At 43.0% G+C, this 23,089-nt stretch overlaps 1 protein-coding gene across 1 annotated transcript in view; it reads left to right on the forward strand.

The window, feature by feature from the left end:
* Positions 1–23,089, forward strand: part of DPYD (dihydropyrimidine dehydrogenase) — a 3,292,815-nt gene that overhangs the window by 1,340,821 nt on the left and 1,928,905 nt on the right. The window contains exon 8 of the mRNA XM_086954704.1: positions 5,291–5,378. Coding sequence (XP_086810830.1) covers positions 5,291–5,378 — 88 coding nt within the window. The remainder of the gene's footprint in view (positions 1–5,290; positions 5,379–23,089) is intronic.

The raw sequence follows: 23,089 nt of genomic DNA on the forward strand, positions 1-23,089 counted from the left end.
AAGCTAATACACATAGAGGACAATGGAGCACCACTCCTCGATCCTGTTAATTCATGCATCAATTCTCTACCGTGTGAGGTCTCCCTTTGTCTCTCATTCAATCCTCTTTTGCCATGGTTAATTAGTAACAGTTGGAAGGTGGTTTATTAGTAGGTGCAGGTAGATACTTACAGGTAGTAATAACACCACAATCACAAATAAGGTCCAGTCAAGTCTCAATAAATTAATCCTTGCTCAATCTTTGGTAGCTTGGTTCACACGCAGTCAGGCTTAATTTAGGAGACTGTTGTGTAAAACATTTAATATCACCAAAACAGTAAACCAGTAAGACTCAACAGAAAATTAACTTCAAACACCAAGGAATACAATTAGTAAATACTTCTATCTATAAAATGATTCCACAATGACAAACATCCAATGTAGGGAGTCAGAGATATTAATTTTTTAAAGATTAAATTTAAAAATGTGCTGTCAAGTGCTTAAAAGCATAAAGCGCCAACTGGGGACATCTGATCGTGATTCACCAGGACCAAGTCAAAGTTTCAGGCTGACCGCGATGGAGCGTCGTTTAGATAGGATGGCGTGGATGAGGCTGGTCAAAATTTTACCTTTGCACTTAGTCACTTTTTGTTTTTTTTTTCCTCTTGATTTCATGGGAGACTCCTTGGCAGTCCGGGTTGCAGTTTAAAGGTTTCAGCTTGCTTCAGTGTCAAGCCTCAACGACTCCTGGAGGTCTTGATTCTTGACGTCGATGGTGAAGAACTCCGGAGCTTTCATTGAGGCAAATCTGAAGTTCAGGCAGAGTCGCGGTTCGACGTTGCTGGCTTGACTCTCAACAACGGGTCGGTCAATTTATGGTGCTTTTAACCCAACATTCTTCAAACGATTCTAAACTTCTGGATCTTCTTCCAAAAGGTTCCTTTGGGGTCTTGAAGGGTCAGCACTAGCCAAGGTTCCAGAAGCTCCATGAAGAGTTGGGACTACAATTCCTGCAGTGCACATGTTCAAATCCTTAAACGTCAACTAGTAGCTGCTCAACTGGGCTCTTCTTGGTGCAGTTGATGCAAGTGACTTCCTGAAGCTCTTTTGTACCTGTTGCTCTCAGGGAGTCTACTCCTTAAACTGTGAAGCAAGGCACAGTTATCTTTTTCTGAAACCCAGAGTGTTCAGCAGGTGCAGTCCTTATGAGTGCAATCCTTCTTGGTGCAGTCCTTGTTGCAGACCAGGGGTTCAGCAATGCAGTCCTTCTTTTTCCAGGCAGGGATCTGAGTTGCTGGGCAGTTCTTCTATATTTATCCAGGTTTCTGGGCTGGAAAGAAAAGGGTACCCCTGAGAAATGGGGTGTAGGGTATTGCCCTCTGTGATGATCACTTGCTTAGAAGTGTTACGTTCTCTTTTCCCAAAAAGCACGGTCCCACAAAAATCAAAATAGAGAAAATCTCTCCTGGAGGTTCAAGTGTGGCTAGCCCAACCCCCAGGTGTGACTAACATTGCCCTACACTCCACCCTCAAGCCACTCTCCTAATTCAATTGCAGAGACTTCCACCTTGCTGGGGGTGCAGGGAGTGGGGTTGGGCCTGGTTCCTGCCCACACTGTCTTTCTCCCTTTGAAGACCAGCTTGGCTACCCAGCCCCATTCCTGACCTGGCATCTGCTTCTGCAGATCTACTGCCACCAGATGTCTCCTTTGTCCCAGCCCATGCCATGCATCTGCCTGTCAAAGGCTGGCTGATCAGAAGAGGCTGCTGCGGGGCTGAATTGGGTGACTTTAGGAAAGCAGTCCTATAGCTTCTTTCCTACAATACTTATAATAAATCCAACCATGGCAAGTTGATGGATTCATTGCAACTAGTAAATTGACACTTCAAATTATTATTTTAGCTCACTCCTGTCAAAAGATAGACTTCTTACTGTTAGATAAAGCCTTCCTATGTTAGCGTATGGGGGTAATGTACTAAAAAGGTTGTTTCCCTCACCAAGGAATACTTAAAACATCTTTTATAATGTCCCTATTCATTTTAAGAGGGCACCCTACCCTAGGGCAGGCCTTAGGGGTGACATCTCTAAACATAAGGTAGTTTAAGACTTTGGGAGTACTTTTAATTCCAAAGTTGAATTTGAGCATAGTTTTATTTTAAATGCAGCCTGCAAGGCAGGGCTGGCTGTTAAAACGACAGCAGGCACTACAGCAGTGCACACATACGTGCATTAAATCCACTGGGCCTCTAATCCTACATGCCTGATCATATACTAGGTCTTATAGGTAGGTTGTCAGTACCAATTGTAATTGCACCTAATTACCATATACCTTTTAGGCAGAGCACAGTCCCTGTGCCTGGTTAGCAGAGCCAAGGGCAGAAATATAGTCACTAACCACCAGTATAAATCAAAAAATAGGAGTGATCAGGACCAAAAGAACAACTTCCTCACAGTAACACTAAGGGTACATTTTAGTGGGTGTCTTACATGTTGGTGGTAGCCCCACCAGCAGAGAATGGGTGTCGAGTGAGTCATGGAACTTGTGACTGTGAGAGAGGCATGTTGCAATAAGCTGTGGCTGATTGGTCTTTAAGTCAGTGAATAAGTGATCTTGTGAGATGCCAAGTAGAGTTCTGTGTTAAATTATGGTGTAACTGATGGATGCTGTAAAAAGTGGGTGGTTCAAGTGTTTATGATTAGTTAGTACTGTGGAGGTTGGTTTCAGAAGTGGCAGGTGGGAAGTGGTTTGCAATGATGCTGAGAGGCTTTGGGTGAGGAGTGGGGAAGTGGTGTTTTGTATGGCTCCATCTAATTGTGAGAGTCTTTTAGTATATTATGGCCGAGAGCTATCTAAGTAACTACAGCTGAGAGACATGCCACGTGAGAGCCATCATTGAATGGTTGATGGTGGGTGGGCTTTAAAGTCTGGATTGTCTGTGGGCAAGTCAATAGGGTGTGTAGCTGTGAGTGTCCTGTGGTATGAGTGATGATTTGGACTGAGTATATTAGTGGTCTTTTAGGCGTGCATGAGTGAGTCGCTGGTGTTGTAACTGTGGTATTGTAGAATTGGGAGCAAGCGATGTAGATGTCCATAAAAGAGATAGGATGACTGTGAATAAGTCTGTGGAGTTTTGAGTGTTCTGTGGTGGTGATCACAGCAGATGAATGTTCATCTAAAGGGGGATATGACTGTGGAAAATGTTTAACTGGGCAGGGAGAAGATATTGGTGTCTGGCACTGCTGAGTGGCCAAGTGCTATTTTTGCAAATAGCTTTTGATGTGTTCTTTCAGAAAGGTGTTGCAAATTACAATACTAGGTGATTCTGTGAGTGGTCTGCCAGGCAGAGTAGTGAGGTAAATGAGTGGTATAAGGGGCAAGTAGTGTTGAGTGACTGAAGTTAGAAGTGTGTGTCTGGTAGGGTTTTGCTTGTGACTGTTGGTGAATGGTTGTATAGCAGACGTTTTCATTTATTTAAGTAGTGCTTTCCATAACTGAAGGCGAGTTTATGGTGTGAGCAAGTGATGGTAATGAAGCAGAGTGTTGGACGCAACCTCAGTATTATCCTTGACAGTCAACTAACTATGAAACAACAAGTCAAAGCAGTCACCTCCTCCCTGCTTTCACACACTCTGCATGCTCCACAGAATCTTCAGATGGATCCCAACCAATACCAGAAAGACCATCATGCTGGCCTTTGTCACCAGCCGCCTTGACTATGGCAACACCCTCTACGCTGGCATCCCCACCCTGCTCCTCACAAGACTCCAAACCATACAGAATACTGAAGCCAGACTCATCCTGGACCTCCTCAAACATAACCACATCACCTCCCACCCGAGAGACCTCCACTGGCTCCCCATCCAGAAGAGATGCCAGTTCAAGTTCCTCGCACACCCTTTCAAAGCCATCCATGAACTAAGACCTGCCTACATCAACCACAGACAGAACTTCCACCAACCCTCCGTACACCTGCATTCCTCTTCACTCACCCAAGCACTCCACCAATCTGTCCCAGCGGTGGCCGCTCCTTCTTCTACATCACTGCCAAGACTTGAAACAACTTTCTCCTCCAGGTATGTCAACTCCCTCGCTGGCAGATTTCAGAAAGAGACCCAAAACCTGGCTCTTTGACGGAAACACAGCACCCAGATATATCTAAGGGTGACAGTGTTGTGCTTTACAAATGCTGTTGATATGATTTGATTACAAAAAAACACAATCTGTACATAGAAAGATATTAGAACTTTTTTTGAGTTATTTGTTAAACATGCGAGACAAATTGACCAAATAGGTAATTGTCAAAAATAAGTATTATCTATCAGTGGTAGTGGCTTGGAGGCATCTTGCCCCACAGCCTCTTTAGAATCATTTTCTAGCTGATAGTTTTGCATTTCTTTGAATTGTACCTGTAGCTGTACAAAAAAACAAAGTATGCCTCATCAGGGATAAGAAGCTCTATATAAATGCAATTACAATTACTCTAGGTGTCTCTCATCCATTGTCAGAACTAGGAATGGATGAGCTGTAATTATCCCACCTTAGTTTGTCATTGATTAAAACTGCCATTTTTCAATTTTTTCCCAGTCTAGTCCTGCAGCACAATGTTTCTTCAACAATGATGGATCATCGGGAACAGGGAATAATGGTCATGCTCGAGGAGCATAATATGCCCCTTTGTTTCTTATGGAGGGTCCACTGATGTCTTTCTTCTTGTATGGCAGAATGACAAGCTGAAGTGTAATTTTATAGTTGAGGGTCCTCGTTCATGAATGTCTTTTCATGTTTGCTTGGATGGTGATTGGCTACTTGCATAACTGGATCTGTGACAGAGACCCTTGCTGGCTGAGTATCTTCTTAAGTGCAGCAGTTTGGAGAGGGGAAGGTATGAAGTGGTCACATGGATATAGGTGTAGCAATTGTCTTGACGCATTTTGGATTCTGTGCACTCTTCATGCAGTAAGACACAGTTTCCCAAGTAAATATGCGTTTGCGGCATTAAGAAAATTGGTTTCCAAAACTTGCCCCAAATAGGCTATTAATTATTTGTACTCATCCTGAATGAGATTGCTTAGCAAGAAACTATATATGAATGTTGATGATATCGTTTTAATGTGTAAATATTTTTCTGTAAATCTGTAATGTATTATTTACTGCTTTTATGACCAATTCTGTCGAATAAAGTGAAATGATGATAATATATACATTTTGATAATATGTTATGATAATAGTGAAAACAACAAGAGATTTTTTTTAACTATTTTGGAAGAAATAATCATTACATCCTTTGTATTGTGATCTTTCGTAAACTAGGTAATTGAAGGTGCAGGTTTGGGAGAAAATGGGATGACCATCAGGAGATTGAAGAAGGAAGGATTTGAAGCGATCTTCATAGGAATTGGTAGGACAATATTTATATTATTATGCATCAATTCAGTGATGCCATGCATTATTTAATGTATAATGGTTGCACAGCAGAAACCATTGATGTGACTCATATGGTTCTATACACCAAAGGAATACTTAAGGAGAAGGACACATGCATTGCAACGAATGTGCCTGGTTTATCATAATTTGACATCTTCACTATGTACAATAATTCTCAAAAATGTTGGTCGCACAACCTGAAGTTTCCCGTACAGCGTAATACCAATAACTGATAATGTGGTAAAAGAGCAGTTAATTAACTGGAAGTCTGTGACCTAACAACACAAAGCTTCACACAATATATATAACAAATTAATTTGAGCTAATAAACATATTTGTGTTTAAGATACACTCAAATATTTTGCCGTAGAAACTCAAAGAGTACAGAATATACTTCGATGAATAGTTGTTCATTTACCTAACACAAAGCTTGACACAATATATATAACAAATTAATTTGAGCTAATATACATCCTTGTGTTTAAGATGCACTCAAATATTTTGCCATAGAAACTCAGAGAGTACAAAATATACTTCGATGAATAGTAGTTCATTTAGTTAATTACCTTCTCAAGCTTTGGTTCTCTTACAATCTTTATGTGTGAAAGATTCTCACTTCCTCTATCATCAGAAAACAAGTAACTGTGCGCCCTGCATGCACTAAATGTAGTTTTTTCCCATCTGTGTGATACATACTTGATCCATGATACATTTAGAGGAAAGTTAAAACGTTCCTATTTTTCTATTGAAAAGTCAGGGAAACTTGTAGTTTCACAATAGATTTTATTTGGACTTAATATATCTTCTGATCAGGTGTTTGCATGTTTACATTACTGTACCACATTGTGTAGGTCTTCCTTTAGATCTGAAGCGGAGGGGGAAGTTAAGGAGCGGAGATAGTTTTTTTCACAGGATTTTTTCTGTTCAAGACCGTATATAGTGATGAGTAAAGCTGCTTTTTTATTTTGAGAATTTGCTGACTTTTTCGAGGATCATTCATTTTTAAGGAGCATGCCGTAATCATATTTGTGCACCACAACCTTTGGTGCTTCAGGCATCTGCAGAAGCTGGCAATAATTACTTTCACTGCATGAAGAGGCTACCATAAACGCCTACAGAGTTAGAAGATGGTTGCTTGAAGCTCTACTAAGAAGATGTGTGTCGGAAAGTCAGTTGTACTATGTGGAGAAGAGAATTCATAATCTTGTGGTGAGGAGTGACCAAGATACCATATTATTCAGATAATACTGAACAACTTTCAATAATGGAAGCCTTAACTTGCCTATAGTCCCTTGGCCTGAACAGCAGGAAGAAAATGTGAGGTGGTGTATTTAGCAAACAAAATTCAATTATATTTACAGTTAAAGAAATAAGGTACCTAGCGGTCTGCACCAGGTTCAATGCAAATAACTACAGTCAATACAAAACAAAAAGGGAGAATGTTTTAAATATTTATGGCTTACTGAATTACATTGTACACATTATTGCAGCAATCAGCAATATATTACAATAAAATTCAAAATTAGTTGGAAAATCTTCAAATGTCCTCAGGAGAGAAATCGCTGTGGCTTAGGAATTCCAAGGGGCATATTTACAAGCCCCTATCGCCACAGGAACTTCAATTTTAGCGACATTCCTGTGGCAATAGGGGCTTCGACTTATTTACAAGACGGTGTTAAGCCATTTAACGTGGCTTAACAACGCCTTGCAAATAAGGCACCCTTTCAGGCTATACTACGTGAAAGAAGTGTACAATGGGTGTTGTGTTCCACCGCAACACCCATTGATTTTGATGCTGCCCACTATTTACAAGGGTGGCATAAATAGGAGACAGCGCCAAAATTAAGACCACAAAAAACCTGGTCTTAACAATGCGAAACAAAGAGAAATGCTTTATTTTTCCTAATTTTTGCTGTTTCTATGTGCGCTGCATTGTGCAGCACACTTGGAAACAGCAAAACACCGTGAATGATTGTTTATATGTAGGAAGGTGTAACCCTACTGCACATAAACAATCATTTAAAAAAATTACAAATTGCAAACTCTATGTGTGCACCTTCCTGCACATAAAACAATGTTTCCCTGTAACGTAGACCCCTTGCACAATGGTGCCTGTGTTGGTGCCAAGCAGCTACGTAGCGCAAGTGTAAAAGGGAGAGGCACAGGTGCACAGTATTCTTGTGAATACTGCGCATCCCTATGTTTGGAAACTCTCAGAGCGCTGTGTTAGCCTTCTTGGCTTAACGCCAAGCTCCGATAGTGTCCTAGTAAATATGCCCCCAAGATTCTGACCTGTCAGAGTACACTATCAAATTAGGTTGGTGGCTGGGTTAAGCCAATATATCTACCAATCCATTTAGAACAATTGATAGACCATGAAAGAGTTAAATGGGATCAATCTAAAGACTGAGAAGGAATTCAGGGCAGTGGATGTATAAATAATTCCAGGGGCAGGCACTAGCGACTAAATCCAATTTTGCAGTTTTTCCCACTGAAGACTTTCAACCTGGATTTAGTAAACATTTTAGAAATGTAACCAGTTCAGAAAGACAAAAGCTGCATTCACCAAATTTCTTCAAGATGTGGATATCTGTGCATGAAACCTTAGTGAAATACTTGTGTAGGAATTGAGAACACCCAAGCAAGATGGAGCACGGTAACAAGTGAGGTTTATGCTTGGCCAAGTGGAAGCTTTGAGTGCTCTTCTATGTTCTGCAAATATCGAGTTTTTTAGCCCTCAGTCTAAGTGTCGAGCTACAGAAGTCACAATACCAAATAGTATTCATTTTTAACGTTGGTTCCTTGATTCAGTACAAGTGACTTCTTTCCTCTTGTCTCAATTATTAGAAATTGCTTTTGTAGGTCTTCTATGTCTTTCTTGTCGCACATCACTTACAAAGGATCTACAAAATCGTGACACCAACCTTTCTGGTACAAAACATTGTCAGGCTCCAGCTTTCCAGGCTTTCAGAGGCAGGTTCCCAAGCAGGTATGCAGTTGCTTTTCATCAAGTAAAAAAAATCAAATTCTCTTGTAAATCGGGTCATGCAACTGGATCTGACTGTTCTATTCCCTAGATGCAATATCTATGGCACAAAGATTTAATGGGTTAGAATGGGTTTTCCAGTATTCTTTAAATGATCAGAAAGGATTCTTCTCAACACAGTAGTCTGAAAGCTATTGTTGGCTTTTTGTTAAAGTTTTGTTTCTGAATTTCCAACTGTCTGGCCTGTTTTGCCAAAGGGAATATCTACTTGTTATCCCCTGTCAAATTAAACAAATCGACTCTGTGAAAAGGTGGTTCAGACCCCCTTATCTACGCGGATTGTTAGGTTTTTAATCACCTGTCTTTTGACTTTTATAGTGGGGAGGCTCATAACCTGTGACTCACCCATGGTAAACTCATGGTACAATGGACTGCACATGCTTACCACCAGTATCTGCCTTTTAAGATGAGGCAGCTTCGATGCAGCAAGGGTAATAGACACTTGGCTCATTACACATGAACAAGTATGCATACATGTGGGCACACTTGTAAGGGCTGTGCGTGCGAGGCTCCTCTTGTACACAGCCCAAGAACTACTCACAGGTAGCCTAGTGCAGAAGGGACTCTGCAGGGTTTGGTTTGACCTGGGATAGTTCTCATAATGTTGGTGTACACAGATTGGGAATGTCAATGTGCTTTACTGTTTGGACTGCAGTGATCCCCATTATACACTATGGAGAAGACTGCCTTAGAGTGCCGCCCCATTTCGCTTGGTCTGACTGACTGAATTATTTATTAAGCGCACTTATGCCGAGTCGTCTTGGCGCTGCATGAAGGGTTTGGCTGCTACAAACGACTAGGCCATGGTGAAAAGCCAGGTCTTTAGTGCCTTTCTGAATCAAATCTTGCTTGTTTTTAGGCGAACCTCGGTGGGCATGGTGTTCCATAGCTTTGCTGCCTGGTGTGAGAACGACTTACCACCCCAGCGAGCTTTCTTTATTCTCGCGAGGCTGATCAGGCCCAACCCGCCAGATCTTAGTGTGCGGGTTGGAACACAGCGAGGAAAGAGAGTTGTCATGGCCTCGGCCCCTCCTCAATGAAGGTTTTATGAACTACACAGAGGGCCTTGAACTGTACTCTTTGACGGACCGGGAGCCAGTGGAGTTGGCATCTGCCCTTAGATGTTGGGTGGTGCTTAGGAAGATCCAGCAGTACTCTTACCTCAGCATTTTGCAGTGACTGGAGTTTGGAAAGCTGCCTTTCGCTCATTCCTAGGTACATAGCATTACAGTAGTCGATGCGCACAAGAATTAGAGCTCCGACAACAGTATTTTTCTAAGGACTTTGATATTTAAGAATCAAGCTGGTGTAACTTGGTTGACTTGTGAGGTGTGTGTAAGATCTTTATCGATCCAAATCCCTAAATTCCTAATTTTTTGTGCCGGTATGGGACAGATGTCAGCTTCTAGAAGCCACCACAGTTGACTCCAGATGGAGGGTTTATGTCCAAATTCAATCACCTCAGTTTTTTCAGTATTTAGCTTTAGAAAGTTCTTGTTCATCAAGCTCTTTCACTTAGGAGGCAGTTTCAGAACCGTTCTGCTGTGACTTATACAGTCTGAGTGAGTGACACCATTAATTGTGTGTCGTCTGCGTAAGACACCAATCGCAGGCCGTGCTCTTTTATTAGTTTGGCTAGCGGAGTCACATATAAGTTAAATAGGGTAGGGGAAAGCGCCGAGCCCTGTGGGACTCCACATGGGAGAGAAAACTCTCCTGACTTAAAACCATCCCAGTAGATATGTTGGATTCTGGCGTCTAAAAAGGATTTGAGTAGGGTTAGGGCAATGTCTCTGACACCTATTGATTTTAAAAGTAAAAGGACAGAGGGAGAAGGAGGATAAACAAAACTAGGTCGGCCTCCAAGTCAACTTAGCAAAAAAGTAGGAATCCAAAGTACTGGATTCAGAGACCTAGTTTGTGTGTCATGGTCACTGCTCAGAATTTCTCAGTACAGACCAAAAGGGAAAGAAAAATTTCTTTCTAGATTCCCCTCACTCACCAGGGTTTCCCCACGGTGACATGCTTCATCATTGGGGCCATCTCAGTTCTCTACGAAAAGGGACGTGCTGCGACTAGCGAACTACGCAGGAGCACTTTTGTTGTGAGAGACTATGTGTGGTGTAAGGTGAGATAGTGGTGGAGTGGGTGTGAGTGAACTTAAAAATACCGTGCTAGTGGGCCTCAACAAATTTTATTTAGCTCCTAGAATGGTATATTAAAATGGGGGTGACACTGCTATTTAACCTTTAGTCAGGGCTAAATCAGTGTGTGGTCAACATGTTTCAAGCTCCCCAGGCTTTTCGTCAGGACCATACAGGGACCAGCCCTGTATTTTCCACTCCTATTACTTCCTAATTAGGATGTGTAAAGTTATCAAAATACATTTAGCGCTGTTATCTTTAAAACATGCGTATTATACATACGGTTATACTTTTTCGTTGTTTCTGAAAAAAGAGAATGACACCTGATTAGTGGCAAGGGGCCCTTCCTTAAGAGGAAGGGTTTCACACATACAGTTCATGCCTTATAATAGGGTATTGGTGTCCCTTCTGTACCTTATTGGTGTGTGCAGGCTTTCCAGTCCAGTGCATTCATAAATAAAGTGGTGTGAAACTAGTAGTTTGTCAATTCACACATAAAAACAACTCAGGACTTAATGTGACTATAGACAAGACACACAAAACATAGATTTCATCATGGTAAAAACGGCATATTTACATTTAGTGGTGCCTAATAGCACTTCATGGTCTCTGGTGGGGGCGGGATCACCTCATGGAAACATTGCTGTTGGTTTAAAGAAGTTATTAGAGATAGCGTACTGCGATTAATTTGCTCTCCTGGACAACCTCGCCAACCTTGGACTAAAGCCGCTCATCACCACCCCACCCACAAGACCAGTCACATCCTCAACCCCATCTTCGAAGGTGGGTCCAACATCCACTTCAACCACACCTTGCAGCCACTCTGGACAGACCACCACTGCGTACACTTCTCTTTCAACACCACCTTGCGCACAAGCCTGCCCGCGTCTCCCACAAAGGAACTGGAGGAAGGTCACGGAGAAGCACCTCAACTCCACCCTCATCCATGACCAATGTCAACTCCGCAACCAAAGAACTACACCGCTGGATCACCAGCTGTGAAAACAAGCTTGCACTCCTCCTCCAACCCACCAGACAATGTTGAGTCGCAGGCACTGGTGCTCTGAGGGGAAGGGTGCTGCGTAGTGTGATTCTGGGGCTGATCTGGATCTGGAAGCTGAGGTGCTCAGTGTTGGAGAAGGGGTCATTTGTGCTGGAGGTGGAGAGTCAGAGGGAGCGCTTCACTTGTGTGTGACGGCGAGTCCTCCGCTAGGGCGGTGGGGGCGGTCTTTCCCCTGGATCTTGTATCCGTCTGAATGGCATGTGCCGACCGGCTTGCCTTTGGCACACCTCCGGTGTGCCAGTGACACGTCCGCTCCACGGCCACGCAACGGCCGCCATTAGGTAGGGAAGGGGGGAGGGAGTGGCAGCTGGGAGTCAGGAACAGGAAATCGGCGGGGGAGGGGCTGCAGGGGCAGCAGCGGTGGGAATGGGAGGCGGGCCAGAAAAGATAGTCAAGCCAGAAAATAGGGCAAGAACAGGACAAAACAGCCAACAGCACGATAACAACACCTACAGCTACCTGGGATACTAAGATCACTTTGTAGCGCATAGCAGTGATTAACGCAGCAGCGTTTTTAATTGATCCCGTTTTTCTATTTTATTTTGTTTGTGTTTGCATTTTACCTTGTTCTTAGCCAGCAGTGTCGTCCCTCACTTGCACTGTAATTGTTGTTGCACCACGCTTGGTGGGTCCCTGGATTCCCCGGTCTCCTTCTAACTTTGGGTGCCATATTGGGGGTAGTTTCCTGGACGCCTGGCAGCACCAGTTGGGCTAGCAGACCAGCTGTTGCAAAGACACGCTGGCCTGCATATAAGGAGGGCATTCTAGGGGGGCTCGCTCTTTAACAACACCTACAGCTACCTGGGATACTAAGATCGCTTTGTAGCGCATAGCAGTGATTAACGCAGCAGCGTTTTTAATTGATCCCGTTTTTCTATTTTATTTTGTTTGTGTTTGCATTTTACCTTGTTCTTAGCCAGCAGTGTCGTCCCTCACTTGCACTGTAATTGTTGTTGCACCACGCTTGTCAGGTCCCTGGATTCCCCGGTCTCCTTCTAACTTTGGGCGCCATATTGGGGGTAGTTTCCTGGACGCCTGGCGGCGCCAGTTGGGCTAGCAGACCAGCTGTCGCATGGACACGCTGGCCTGCATATAAGGAGGGCATGCTAGGCGGGCTCGCTCTTTAACAACACCTACAGCTACCTGGGATACTAAGATCGCTTTGTAGCGCATAGCAGTGATTAACGCAGCAGCGTTTTTAATTGATCCCGTTTTTCTATTTTATTTTGTTTGTGTTTGCATTTTACCTTGTTCTTAGCCAGCAGTGTCGTCCCTCACTTGCACTGTAATTGTTGTTGCACCGCGCTTGGCGGGTTCCTGGATTCCCCGGTCTCCTTCTAACTTTGGGCGCCATATTGGGGGTAGTTTCCTGGACGCCTGGTGGCGCCAGTTGGGCTAGCAGACCAGCTGTCGCAAGGACACGCTGGCCTGCATATAAAGCGATCCATCTTACGCGCAGCGTTCTCGTGCAGCGTTTTTGCCGTAGTCACGCCGGAGTCACGTCAGAGTCCAGCCCGTCTGCGCCCGTCAGCGTCCCTGAGGCGCCCGGTGCGACGGGTTGGGCTGGTGTAGGCGGCTTTTCCACTCTTGTCGCCATTATGCTCCGATATACGTCGGTGGAGCTTCGGTCCCTACAAAAGGTGGGGGGCTCCTGTCACAAAGTTTTTCCGGGTCGTTACAAGGGTAAGAGACTGTGTCCTGGCTGTGGATGGTTGCCACATAAGGCCCGGACCACCATATTAGACAGGGAGGAAGGCAGCGTGAAGCATCTCTGTCTGCTCTTAAATACTAGATCACTGAGCGGACATGCTTTCGATATCTATGATCTCTTGGTAACAGAAAAGCCTCTTTGCTTGATGTCGACTGAGACGTGGTTAGGGGAGTTCTCTAATCCCGATAATGCCACAGCGATTCCCCCCGATTACAATATCTTTAGGCAAGATTGAAAGGGCGGGGAGGTGGTGTGGCACTTGTGGTAAACAAACGTGCAACCTGTTCCACTATTCCTACGGATGTCATCATGGAATGTGAATCTCTTGCCTTTTCTATAGCACTATCGCCTCATCAATCCTTTAAAGGACTTCTAGTCTATAGGCCCCCTGGACCGACAGGCTCCTTCTTTGAAGAGCTCCAGTCGATAGTCTCGGCATTGGTGCTGAGGTCCGAGCACTGTATATTGGCCGGTGACTTCAATCTCCATATGGACGATGGACTGGACCCAGACACGATCAAAATGATTGATGTTACGGCTCCTCTAGGCCTTTCTCCGTATCTCTTTGGACCGACGCATGAAAAAGGCCATACCCTGGATCAGGTCTTCTCTACTACTTTTATAGAGATGCTGGTGCCTTTGCAGGTGCTCTGGTCGGATCACAGGCTGGTCAAATACTATGTGTCAGAGGCAAAAAAAACATCTAGTGCTGCTCCTCGGCAGTTATGTCAAGTATCGAGGGCGTACCATCGGGTGACTCCGGAATTGCTGGCACAGGCATGCCTAGATCACCCCTGTCCTATGACAGGAGACCTGGAAAGGGATTTAGAATCGCTGCAAGCGTGGCTGATGGACAGGCTGGACGATCTTGCCCCTGTGATGCCCCCCGCAAAACAGCTAAATTGGTTTCCGCCCCTTCGTTTACCGAAGCGCTGGCGGCTTCGCGGCGGCAGTGCAAGGTGGCAGAGAGGGCTTGGCGCTCGCAGTATGATTCCGCGGCAAAGCTTGCTTACAGGACTTCTGTCAAAGCCTACCATCGTGACATCCTCTTTGAAAAAAGAGGTTATTTTGCAAGGAGGATTGAGACTGCCTCTAATTCGTGCAAAGAGATATTCGCTATCTGAGGGAATTTATGGCCCCACGCACTCTTTCTACCCAGGCACCCCCTTCTGAGGCATGGGTTAGCGCCCTTGCCAACTTTTTTACCACCAAGATTAAATCGATCCAGGACTCTTTCCCCCTGAGGGTGGTTGTTTCATCTCCCTGCACTGAGGGTGTCTCAGATTTAACAGCATGTGCGGATCCGGTTCTGGCAGACTTTCCGCCACTCTCAGTTTCCTCGTCCTTGGAACTTATGGCCAACCTTAAATCTAGATCGCCTCTTGACGCGTGCCCTGCCAGGTTTTTGGCAAAGGTGGTGGAAGTCATTAATTCCATTGTCAATTCCATTTTGAACCGCTCCTTGAGTGTGGGGGCTGGTCCCGCAGGCCTGGAAGCAGGCGATGATCATTCCTCCACTCAAGAAGCCTGGCTTAGATCCGGAGGTTCTGGCCAATTACAGGCCCATTTCTCTCCTGCCCGCTTTTGCCAAGATCTTGGAGAAGCATGCGCATATTGTGCTCTCCAACTTTTTGGAATCCCATAATTTGCTGCATTCCACCCAATCCGGCTTCCGCTTCAACTTGAGCACCGAAACGGCGCTCTTGGAAATTTTGGAGGCAATTAAGGAGGTACTGGATTCAGGAGGCAAAGCAATGCTTGTGATGCTCGATCTGTCGGCGGCTTTCGACACCGTCCCCCATGAGGGTCTCCTCGCCAGACTTTATGAGATCGGTCTGAAGGGGACGGTGTTCAGCTGGTTTAGATCTTTTTTGGCTGGCCGCCGACAAACGGTCTGGGCCTTTCCCTGCTCTGCCGAGATGCCGCCTTTGGGAGTCGGAGTCCCGCAGGGCTCAGTGCTGAGCCGGACTCTTTTTAACATCTTTATGACCCCTCTGGCGGCACTGGCGGAGTCTTTCGGGGCCCAGATTGTTTCCTACGGTGATGATACCCAGCTCCTCTTTATGTGCGAGAAAAGGAGCAGATTTTGACGGAGAGTGTATCCGCGGGTACCTTGGGGCTGTTTTTAACTGGTTCCAGCTTAACAGCCTCAAGTGCAACTCGGATAAATCGGAGGTATTCTTCTTCGGCTTCAGATTGGATCCAGATTAGCAGGAATGGTGGCCTGTCAATATGTTTCCTCCAGCAGGCTCTTCCCAGCTAGCCAAGAATCTGGGGATCAAGATCGATAATGGCCTGACGTTGACATCCCAGATCCTGGGCCTAACTGGTACTTGCTTTGGCCTCCTCAGGATGCTCCGCAAGTTTCTTCCTCTGCTCCTTGAGGATCATAGGAAGATCACGGTCCAGGCCATAATTGGCTCGAGAATGGACTATTCAAACGTCCTTTATCTCGGCTTGCCGGAGTATCTTCTGCAACGGCTGCAGGTGGTCCAAAATTCGGCAGCACGGGCCATTTTTGGCCTGCCCGGTCGAGCTAGAACTTCAGGCCTCCTGCAGTCACTTCATTGGCTGCCCATCCGGAAGCGGATAGTTTTTAAGGCCTTGACCTTGGCCCATAAGGCTCTTCACGCTTCTGGAGCAAAATATCTCCAAAAGAGGCTAGCTTTCTATCGCCCTGCCCTTTCCCTGAGATCTGAGTCTCTGTTTCTCGCCGTGGTCCCCCGAGTAAAAAGGGCACGTACTGGGGGCCGGTCCTTCAGGTTGCTGGCACCACAGCTTTGGAATACTTTGCCAGTGGCATTGCGTAGTACCTCCAACTTGCTGGCTTTCAGGAAGGGCCTGAAAACCTGGCTCTTTACTCTTTAGATATGAGTCTTGGCTTTCTGCTTTTTGGTCTTTTATTTCCTGCTATTTTCTTTGTTATGTTTTCTTGGTACAGGTCTGCAATAAAGCGCCGGGACACTCTTTGGAGTAGCCGTGCGCTATAAAAGACAAATATAACATAACAATATAACATAACATAATGAGGCAAAACAATTAAACAGCACCATAATGAAGCAAAACAATTATAAGTCAAATAAGGCAAAACAATTACACTGAATTACGATGAGCAGTTATGATGAGCACTTACACTGGAAAAAAGCCAGGGCAGAGCGGAGAAGGAGGAGGGCCTCGAACTTCTCGCAATGCAGCGCGGCACAGTACAGTCAGTGATACTCACCAGCGGAGCTGCAGGGGGAGAGAGAAGGTCCCTGCCCAGGAGGTCAAACGTCTTGCTCTGTTTTCCATGTATTTTATATTGATCCATTGAGTACGCGTGCATCTATTTTACATGTGTTCAATTCTTTCCCAAACATTTTCAATCTTGGACTCTCCTTGATATAAATTACTAGGCTTAGTTGTTTTTAAAGTTCCGTCCAATTAATTAACTTTTTTTAATTTATGGAGAGTTCATTGATAAATCATTAAGTAGTGAGGGGATTGAACCAAACATATTGCTACTCCTTTGTAGAATGCAGTGTTAAAATTGGGAGCCACTGTAAGAGTTGTGGTTTCTACATAGAAGTCCTTTGTGATTAACACATATAGGGCCATATGTATCATTCAAAATTGCGATCGCAAATGCCTAAATTCTCAGAATTTCGGTGTTTGCAATCGCAATTACGCTTAATGGTATGTATAAAAGAAAAACTGCCTCGCAAAATAAGGAATCGATAAATTTGCGATTCCTTATTTTGCGAATGCATTTAAGGAATCGCAAAATGCAATTCCTTAAATGGAATGTATGAGGCACCCAAGTTGTGCGAATATGGCATAAGGAATCGCAAATTACCACCAACTACAGGTTAGTGGTAATTTGCGATTTCTTTCAAAAATGCACTTTTTTGTATTTTTTAAAGTGCCATGTGAAGCACACACATGCCCTTAGGGCATGTATGTGCACCACATGTGCACCCATGTTCATTTCAGGGCTGCAACAGGGTGTCCTTTAGACATCATGGCACACTTGAAATTGCATTCTCAATTTGCGACTCTAATTGAGAATTGCAAATTGAGAATGTCTTCCCATTCATTCCTATGGGCCTCTAGGCCCTTAGGAATGAATGGGGAGGTATTCCTTAACACCATCGCTGCTGATGGTTTTCCCCTCCTGTGCTGCTTTCCATCCTTTCCCATTGTTCATGACGAGCTCAGCTCGTCATCAGCACATCTCAACCGTGCCTCATGACGAGCTGAGCTCGTCATGAGCATCGAAGGGATTAATTGCAAATTGCAATTCGCAATTAAGGAATATGTATGATTCGCAAAATTTATTGCAAATCTTACATACATAGCATTTTGCGATTCTCAAATAGCGATTTTCAAAAATTCGCTGTTTGAGAATCGCAAAACCTAACATTGATACATATTGACCATATTAACATCTCGTTAGATCGTTTTTACAGATGTCAAACAGATCTTCATTGTGATAAACATAATGTAAATGGTTCTTATGTGAGATTTATGGTATCTGTGCAAGAAAAGTTGTCAGTTTGCAAGAAACATTTTGCTGTGAATTTAGCCACTGCCAGCGAAAATGCGGAAATTTGATTTTTACAAGGAGAGCTAAAAATACGTTTTCAGGAAATTGAACCGTTTTGTCAGCCTACCCAGGAAATGTTTTTTTTGTTTTTTTTTTAGCTGTGTGGAAATTTAACAGTAGTCTGGGGTCGTCTAAAATGTAAGAAATCTTGGCACATTGATGCATTTTGGCACAATTGTTAACCGTGTGAACTGTCTATCCTCTCCAATGATCTTTCTAGGTTTATCATTGAATGTAGCAAATCACTTCCAAATGATGCCAATCTTGTTAAATAAGTTATCCCCAAACTGTTCTAATAGATGAGATTTTGGAAATAGGAAGGCCTAGGGATAAAGTAACCTCCTGAGGGGAGCATTTTGGATGCAAGGGAGCGAAGTTATTCTTATACTTAATAGGTTTTACATTGTCAATGGTGTGCAAATCAGCCCAAGCAATAACAAACATCACAACTATTGCCTTTGCTAATGCTTGATTTTCAGCATTAATGGGGAGAAAGTGCAGACAAAAGAATCAGAAAAAATTGATGCTACAGAAAAAAGGGTTGCTTTTTTTCTATACCTTACATTTTACATGTGATTTTGACTGCTCTCTCTTCTCTCTGCTACCGGGTTGCCCATCGACTTATTTGAAAGGTAAAATAGTCCTTATCCTTTCCATTGAGACAGAATGACACAACAAACGGCCAGCAGAGAACCAGTGAGACCAAACTCCTCTGGAGTCTGACTAAGGTATGATTGATAATCTATCAACCTAATGGCTGGTTGTTCTGGAGCAAAAGAAGCCAGTAGCTGAAGGATGCTAACCTAAAGAATCTCGAGACAAGTATAGATTATGTATGTTCGCCACGAATAACCAAGGTGCTAAACACATCAAACCTAACAAAAACAAGAGAAGCAAAACAAAGATGTATTTTGCAGCAATATTGCTTAGCGCTTTATGTGCTAGCACATCTGTTACCCAGTGCTGATTTGTTTGTGTCATTGGATGTAGGTGATTCTTAAGTCTTGATAATTTGTTTTCCGGAAAATATATACTCAGGTCAAATGTATGCAATCTTTTTATTTTCTTACAGATTTTGAGATTGTAAAGATACCGAGGGTTTGAAAAATATTTTTGAGCTTTTTGTCGAACGAGCCCAACTTTAGTAATATGAACACGTTATTTGTTTTCTTTTTATGAACATGGAAATCACAAAAGGTGTATTATGCTAAAACCAAAATCATCTGTACTTTTACTCATCAGTCATGTAACAGTTGGCCAATAATTACCATTTCTAAATTAGCAAATAGATGGGAAAGTAAATGCCACAGACATAAGTAGATTGAGGAATAATACATTTCTGAAAACTAGTAAAAATTCTGAATTCTAGAAAAAGTAATTTGTGCAGATTTTCTTCAAGGTTTTGCCACCCAAAATCTCAAATTGGCAACAGGGTTTGCATCTGTAACTTTGTTGTTTTTTCCAAAGGCCAGATACCTTTCACAAGTTTCTTTGCAACCGGTGCCCACTAGGTTATTCTTCATCCCTGGGAGGCACAGCTTCGGCGTAAGGAACATACACTGTGGCTGATGCCTTTCCTATACCATACCTGGAGATAATACATAGTGGGCCACTATTAGAACCTGCCAAAAAATGCCACAAATACACTTGTATTACTAGTCGGTTGCCGGTAAGCACACACAAGGAATAAACACTGTCTAATTCGTAAAGACTTTATTAAATAATAAAGTCTGGTTTTAGAACTTAATGGATACATAAAAGCTTCACTGCAGATATAGCATTTATGATGATTAATATGGTGGCACAACCGCTAAATAATGTGATCATGCTATGTGACAATATTTGATGGAACCTCTCCTTCCATAGTACTAGCTACATTCTAGATATTCTTGCCAAAAATAGGAGCTGCCCAGATGGTCCACATGTATTCCTGTTCACTGCCCACATTGTTCCAGTTTTCATCCTTCCCCTGGGAAGACTTGGTCTCATCTCTGTAGTTTTCTTGTTGCTGAAAAAACAAAATGGTAGACAAGAAACTGCAACCTTGTCACAGATGTTTGCAGGTATGTCTTAAGCTCCTCTCACCTCAAACGGTTTGCGAACACACTTGATAAAATATTTTTAAAACTTTTTTACTCCAATTAACCGTATGATCTGTGAAGTAAGTGAGAACTGAAGTATGTATATGCCACCTGCAAATGTATCCATATTTATAGAAATCCCCTGTACATGTCGCAATTCATGAACATATAACATATGAGCTAGAAAAATACTATCAACGGACAATAAAATATTGCTGTGCTATAAATGCATGTAAATGAAATGGTACGTCAGTTCTACATTATGAAATGTATGTATGCCATAGCCAATGTCAAGCAATGCAGGAGGGGGCTCAAAGGCAGAAATAAGAAAAGAATATACAACATGGCAATATGACAGTACAGTACAACTAAGTTTTCCAGACAGCTCTGGACCCAAAGATACCTACATTTCTTCGTATTTTTCAAAATATGTTACACCCACAGGCAAAAGCAAGACGTGCTGTTTTCTTTTTCCAATTTTTTATCACCTAGTCTGTTTGAAAAATAAAATGAATTTAAATTTTGTATAGAGAACTGCTATATATATCTTTAAACTGTGCCGAAGAACCTGAGTTCAAGTTCTGTTGAGCTTCCTAGCTCCAAGCAAATTGAAAAACTAATAATTCCAGTCATTTTAGAGACTTTTAGTGACATTTTGCCTACCACATTTACTCTAAACATATTGTGAGCATCAAATGATAATATAAAATGTCTCACCATATGCAGTACCACGTATTGTGTAATAAACACTTTTGGATCTACATTTTACTACGGAAAGAAAAAAACTAATAAAACAGCCTCGTCAATTCAAAAGAGTGATTTTCACTGAAATTAGGGATGTGACATGGCAGCTAAATTTCACTCTAGGGATTGCACCAGTGGCGAGGACATTTTTGACAAGAGATCAGAGAAATGTAGTCAAGTCAAAAATATGTTTATTTAGACCATTTGATCTATAAACCACAGTTTATCCTTTATCATTTAAAATCACATAACACAAATTCATATTCTTAACAGTAAAAATTATCCTAAAAACAACCTTTATACAATTTAAAACCAAAATTCATTTGGATTATAGGGCTATTGGCTATTTTGGGTCTCCAGACAGATCAGGAAATTATATACCCCCTGCATATATTTCCCGATAGCTATCGCAATGTCAAGATTTTCCATGTCAACTAGAAGCTCCCGTGCTTTAGTGCGATCCTCAACCTCATATTTTAAAAATATCAGGCGAAGAAACTGTTTACGTAAATTTAAAAACATATAACAATCCAGCAAGATGTGCAAAATATCACATTTCATTCCTAGTTTACACACACATTTACCATCAGGATGCATTAGGGCAGTTTTTATTGCACTATTTGTAAATAACGGATTAATACCTATTCGTAATTTAAGAACTTCTGCTCTTATCCAACGGTTTGGTAGCAAGTCTATATATGGAAAGTTAGAGTCTTTCTCCCATCCTGAGCTCATAAACTTTACAGAGTCTTTTTCTCTCAGATACATTTGGTCTGTTGCCCTAGAAATTTCTTTACCCTGCACTTTAAGAACATTCTTTATAACATTAGTTTGGAGTGTCATAGGGTCGATGTTTACACTCAGGTAATCACAAATGGCCAGGAGTTTCCTTCTTGTTGCCTTCGCCCACTTTAACTCACTGGTCTGAATTTCTTTCATACACCATTGTGATACCTTAGTGACTACCCCCTGACCCAAGCGGTTCCAGAATCTGAGGAGACTCATCTGCACCTGGACATTCCATGCGGTTGGGCCCAACTCTACTCTAACTGCATGGATCATTGCCGACCCAGGGAGGGACAGCAAATCTTTTAAACATTTTCCCTCCTCTTTATCCCAGTTGCTTTTCCCATCAATGCAGAGAACTTCAGCCCCATATTGGAATTGTGGCGGAACCAAAGGCAGTCAAGAGAGGTTTATGTGACATATCGCTATAGCTATGGTTGAATCTTTTCAACCCGCATACCGCTAAATGTGCTTTTAGTTTCTGCGCTTCCAAATGGGTATCCCACTTCAGAGACCTTGTAACCCATATTCCGAGGTATTTATATTCACTTACAGTTTCTAGCTTGGTTTGGCCCAAGTACCAGCTAAACTTCGTACTCTTCTTCCCAAGACATAGCATTTTTGTCTTATCCATGTTTACTGTAAGTCGCTTTGCGATAGAATATTCATTGAAAACATTTAACTTCCTCCGAAGCCCCACCTCTGTTTGATCCATTATTACAAGGTCATCTGCGTACAACAGACAGGACAGATGCTTACCATTTATTTTAGGGCTCGCTCCTCTGGCTGTACCCAGGAGAAGGGGCAAGTCTGCTAAGAATATGGCAAAAAGTAACGGGGCCAGAACACAGCCTTGCCTCAACCCATTATTTATCGGTATTTCCATTGTAAGGCCGCCAGAGGTATCTTTAATTACCCGTGCCCAGTTATGGCTATGCAGTTCTCGGATAATCAACAAAAGATCAGCTGGAACATCATACTTTCTCAATATCTCCCACAAACAGTCCCTATCCACCAAGTCAAAGGCTGCTCGAAAGTCCACGAAGCAACAAAACACTTTGCCCTGTTGCTCCATGGACTTCCTCGCTACAGCCCAAAGTGCGAAGCAGTGATCAATAGTGGAGTGCCCCTCCTTGAAGCCACCTTGCTCTATTGGAACTATTGACTGCTGCTCCACCCATTCTTTCAATTTTCCCAGGACTATTTTAGAAAAAAATAGTAGAAATGTAGTCTAGTCTAGTCTAGGCATTTCTAGAACGCATTACTTCCTGAATAGGCCTCCTAGCACTGTGCAACAAAGACCCAGACTGTAATACACCCTGATTTAGTCATATAAGGTTTTCCATTGTTTTTTACACCAGAATTCCTCATCCTTTTTAGGTAAATTACCAGGTAAGGAATTCCATAATCTGGGAACCAGATAGGCAAAGAACCGGCGTCCACTTCTAGACTTCTGGACCTTAAGGGACACCAATTGAAATGAAGCAGTGGATCGCAGAGTCCTATTGGAGGTGTAAGGTTGTAT

The sequence above is a fragment of the Lissotriton vulgaris genome, chromosome 1_1 (assembly GCF_964263255.1).
Source record: "Lissotriton vulgaris chromosome 1_1, aLisVul1.2, whole genome shotgun sequence".
NCBI lineage: Eukaryota > Metazoa > Chordata > Amphibia > Caudata > Salamandridae > Lissotriton > Lissotriton vulgaris.